The 4,650-nt window shown below is 39.6% G+C and overlaps 1 protein-coding gene across 1 annotated transcript; it reads right to left on the bottom strand.

Annotated features, from left to right (window-relative positions):
- Window positions 1-2,268: 2,268 nt before the first annotated feature.
- LOC131045678 (uncharacterized) lies at window positions 2,269-4,307 on the bottom strand. The gene is made up of 2 exons (XM_057979272.2): window positions 4,161-4,307; window positions 2,269-4,061 (listed from the first exon to the last, which is right to left on the bottom strand). The coding sequence occupies exons 1-2, from the start codon at window positions 4,305-4,307 to the stop codon at window positions 3,414-3,416; spliced, it is 795 nt and encodes a 264-aa protein (XP_057835255.2). The 3' UTR covers window positions 2,269-3,413.
- Between the last annotated feature and the right edge of the window lie 343 nt (window positions 4,308-4,650).

Here is a 4,650-nt window from a genome sequence, read left to right as displayed (position 1 = left end):
GCTTAATTTCCTCAAAATGAAAAATTAGGGTTTTTATGCAATTAACCTCTAAAATTTGCAAAAAAGATCAAATTTGGAAATGAAACTTTGAAATTCAAATTGCAAATATTCAGATCTAACAATAAGAAATAATAATTAAGGTGTAAGACGTCGGGTTCACCAAAATGTAAAGTGGAAAATTGAACCCTAGTGGTTCCCCACCTAGGAGAGGGAAAGGAAACCACTAGGATGATTTTAACTTTGGAGATACTTTACTTTCAAAAGAGGGGTTTGAATCCACTAGATCCAAATCCAAAATAAATAAGGATGTGAATACCAAGTGGATTGCAAGAGTTGGAATTCGATTTTCTCTCTTTTGTAAATAGATATGTTGACTTGTTGACTATGTAGAAAAGGGAGATAAAATGGATGAAATAAGGAGCTACCGGTTTGGGATCGCATTGTAACTTCAGATTTGAGATATTTAGACTGATACGAATCTACCCTACAAATTTAGAGAAATTCGTCGGGACTACATTGAAAGTGTACTTGGTCCTTCAAAAAATCTGCATGCCGAAAAGGGTTTATCTGTCTCTGAAAATGAAGGCCAAACTTGCAATTATAGTTGTGCACCTGCAACCTACACACATAAAAGAAGGGAAGAAGGGTTGTGGATAGGGGTTTGCCTTAGTAAAACCCTGGTTGATGAATCAATCTTGAAAGAAAGTAATTGCAAATGCTTGAATGTGAATAATGGAAATCTATACCTTGTAGATCTGCAATTTGTTGATGATGGTTACTTTGCTTCTTGAATATGATCACAAATGTTGTATGAAATGGCATGTAACATGACAAAACCCTAATCACACACATTTGCTTGCAAATGAATGCTGTAATGTTTCTCCAATGGATGAATGAAGAAGACACATGAAGAAGAGAACTTGATGGATGCTTGAAGACTTGAATGCTTGATGATGATAATGAAGACCTTCCCCTTGGATTTTGCCTATTCTTCTGTATATCAAATGAGGAAATTGAATCTCTTTGTTATACATGCCTAAGAGAATTATTTTTCATCTCACTGAAGGCCAACATCAGGGAGATTAAATCCCGAAAAGAAAATTTGGTTCAAGGGTCGGATGGACCTATCTTAGGGCCACCTAAAGAGGGGGGGACAAGGTCATCACGCCCTGTCCTACCCTATTTTGGGGCCTGGAGAGGATCCTAAGATGATATCACGGCTAAAACGGGAGGAGACTTGGAATGATGATGCAGAGAGGGGTCTCAATAGATTAGGGAGATGCAGTCACATAGGTGAGGGCCTAAGATGTGGTCAAAATGGCAAGGGTCACAATTTTACCATGCTACATGCACCTTTTCTTGTTCCTTTTTGTAATTTCTAGACTCCTTTTTCTGATGACCAGATTTACCATAAAACCAGCAGTCACCATTTTTGCCTCTAGACTTCGATCTTCTTACTAATTTGGATATTCGATTATGGTTATTTATGCGTCTATTGTGGATTCACCCGATGAAGGTTCTTCATTCTTTCTTCTCAAATCTTCACTGAGAAGGGTAGCTACTACATCATCAAAAAATAGCTTGTTCTTGTCAGATACCAAGGTGTTAATTGCTATTGCAACTTCATCCTAGCTGCTTGGTAAAGAGCATAATAAGAGAATGGCTTTGTTCTCATCATCTTGTGTCATTCCCACTAAATTTTCTTGGTTGATTAAGGTTTTAAATTCATTAATGTGGTTTGCCATAATGCTACCTTCCTTCATCTTGAGTTTATACAACTTCTTCATTATAAACACCTTATTTGCAGCTGATGCCATTGCATACATGTCTGTAAGCTTGTCCCATACCACTTTCGTTGTTGTTTCAGCCATGACATTGAAGAGGACATTATTCGACAGCGAGAGAAAAATCATCGCTCTTGCCTTCTTATCTAGTTTTTCCCATTCTTCATCAGTCATCGTAGATGGCTTCTTCGCTTTCCCTTCAAGTGCAAGTGAAAGGTCCTACTTTATGAGCAAAGACTCCATCTGTACTTTCCACAAACCAAAATTCTGCCCGGAGAATTTCTCTACCTTCGCTTCTTCCTTGATTTCAGAATTTTAACCACCTAAATCTCAAGCAAAGATCCAACCTCGCTCAAATACCAATTGTGAAGAAAGAAACAAACCAGAAATTGCAGATAAATACAGATAAAACCAGAAGACCAAAACAACAAATAAAGATTAACACAATGTTTATAATGGTTTGGCTTTAAATGCCTACATCCACATTAAGAGCAAGGGAATTTTATATTATCACTGTCTGAAAAATTGCATCAAGCTGAGCAGCTACATATGAGATATATATAACAAATGAACCTTCAAATTCGACGGACAAAAGTTCAGCGGTGAAGCTGCCGGTTGAGCTTCATTTCCTAACACGAGGACAGGGGTGGGGATGGCGCCTTGATGGACTTGTCCTCAATTTTTCTTGAGATGGCCGTGTCAGATTGCTCTCAACATCCTATGTGATCCAGAAGCACCCACACATGAATCAGGAATTCCCCTCCTGCGGTGAGGAGCTCTGCATGAAATGTAGACTTATTATAGAAAGAAATATTTATCAGCAACGCCACCCAATAATCTGTTAATATATCCCACCGGTTTTCAATGTTCTGCAGCTGCCTGGCTAGCTTTGCCCCAAAACCTAGTTTTGTTTCCTCCTCACAGTCTATTAAAACTACCGCATTATCGTACAGCTCAAATCTATTCACAAACTCCACAATGTCATAGTGAAATTTCATTTGACCTTTCTTTGCAATGTCGGCATAGAGAGGCAAAAGATTAGAGTGAGAGACCAAAAGATAAGAACAGTACCTGGACAGCATCGTAGTCAAACGAACGTTTTTGTCATCCTATCCAGGATTCGGCTTCCAGTGTTCCTCACAAATCGCGGTGGCGATATGCCATGTGAGAATGAGATCCTCCACATCCATTTTGGAAGCCCACTTTAGATCTTCGCTCAAACAGGCTTCAAAGGCATAAAATTTGCAAATTGCAATGTCTTCGTCTGGAGAGCATACATTTTGAAGCTTCTGAAATATAAGCTGCTTGAGATCATCCTCCACAGCCGTTGCACTGGTATACCTTAACTTGATGTACCACAGTACAATAAAACTCCTCGGATATTTGCGAGCCACCTTCCATATACAAGAAGACTTAGTCTTGAAGCAAGTATCTATCACCCTGTATTGCGGAATTACATTCTTCCAGTACTGATTTCCAAGCCGCTTCCGAATCCTGCGGAGCAGACACTTAGTTAAATGAAAAAGCTTGAGCTTGAAGTTGTGCCACTGAATACATCTTTTTCGGTCGGATTAATTTTTTCTCCATTGATTCCAGCACAAATGAACCACACCATACTCCAGTCCGATGTCAGAACTCTGCAGAATTGATAAACCTCCACAGCAAGCGCTGCAGAACATAAGACACTACTCTGAACACATTCTCACATTCTAGACCGTTTCTTAAAAAGAACCTCCTTGTTTTATTCCTCGACCATTCGTAGAAATAGAGGCTTACAAACTGCCGCTTATACAACTTGAATAAAGCATAAGATAAGCAGAGGAGGTAGTCATCTGTTGGCTGTCGGTCTTCGTGGCTCCATACATGTTGTATGGTTGTTACACCTGGAAATTCCCTTGGGGATGTAGGCCATAGATGATTTTCCCACCAATCATTGAGCTGCTTCTCTCCCACCACGATATAATTGAATTCTCCTGGTTCTATCTTGTCCTCGTGCTCCATAAATTTAAAAATAGGTTCAGTAGAATTCACGATTTCAAAATAAGTGGCGAATGCTAAGGCAGCTGTTCTTTCAACATACTTACAAACTCCTGCGACTAGTAGAAGAAAACCAGCAGCGAATACAAATCCTTCTTGTTTGCATATGCACATAACATATCCGGCAACAGAAACTTGATAAACCATAGTGCATGCATACCTTAACCAGAGTTCATTGTCAGCCAAGGCATACGCAGTAATGGCATCAGGGCTCCCCAAATGGAGAAGCAGCAAAGGAGCCTATATAACGTACAATCCGTTATGAGCACTATGCATCATCTTTCCAAGGGCGGAGATGGCCACAGCATCAGCTGAGATGTAGGCTCCCCACAAAAGTACCCGCAGAGATCGACTTGAGCTAATATACCTGCGGGCACCACAAACAACCAGCATAAGCTGCACCACCATGCTTGTCAGAACCAAAAGCCTGATCACCCATTCTATCTGAACTTGACGAGTCAAATGCAGCAAATATTCAATGTCCATGCCTCCGGACAACGAAATCAAATTGATTACAGCAAATGCTTGAAAGGACACACAGAGCAATATAATATATTATGTTCGCTTCCCTTCCCACACTAAAATATTATAGATCTTATTAGGATTTGAGATTTGGTGGCTTTTCAGGAAAACCCTAGCTTGTATGTTGACAGGTTTCAACTTTGTTGAACTGTTTTGGAATTTGTCAAAGATAGCCTGTTTCGAATAGTTCATTACGTGGGAAACACTCAAAGGAAGAATGTTGCTTTCTTCTTTATGTTTGCCTAACTCTGTCTTTTTCAAAAGTATGCAAATTTCCACGCCATTACACTTTAAAGGGTTAAACAAA

This window comes from Cryptomeria japonica, unplaced genomic scaffold (genome assembly GCF_030272615.1).
Source record: "Cryptomeria japonica unplaced genomic scaffold, Sugi_1.0 HiC_scaffold_406, whole genome shotgun sequence".
NCBI lineage: Eukaryota > Viridiplantae > Streptophyta > Pinopsida > Cupressales > Cupressaceae > Cryptomeria > Cryptomeria japonica.
The sequence above is the reverse complement of the archived record's forward strand: the minus strand, read 5'-3'. Positions and strand labels throughout refer to the sequence as shown.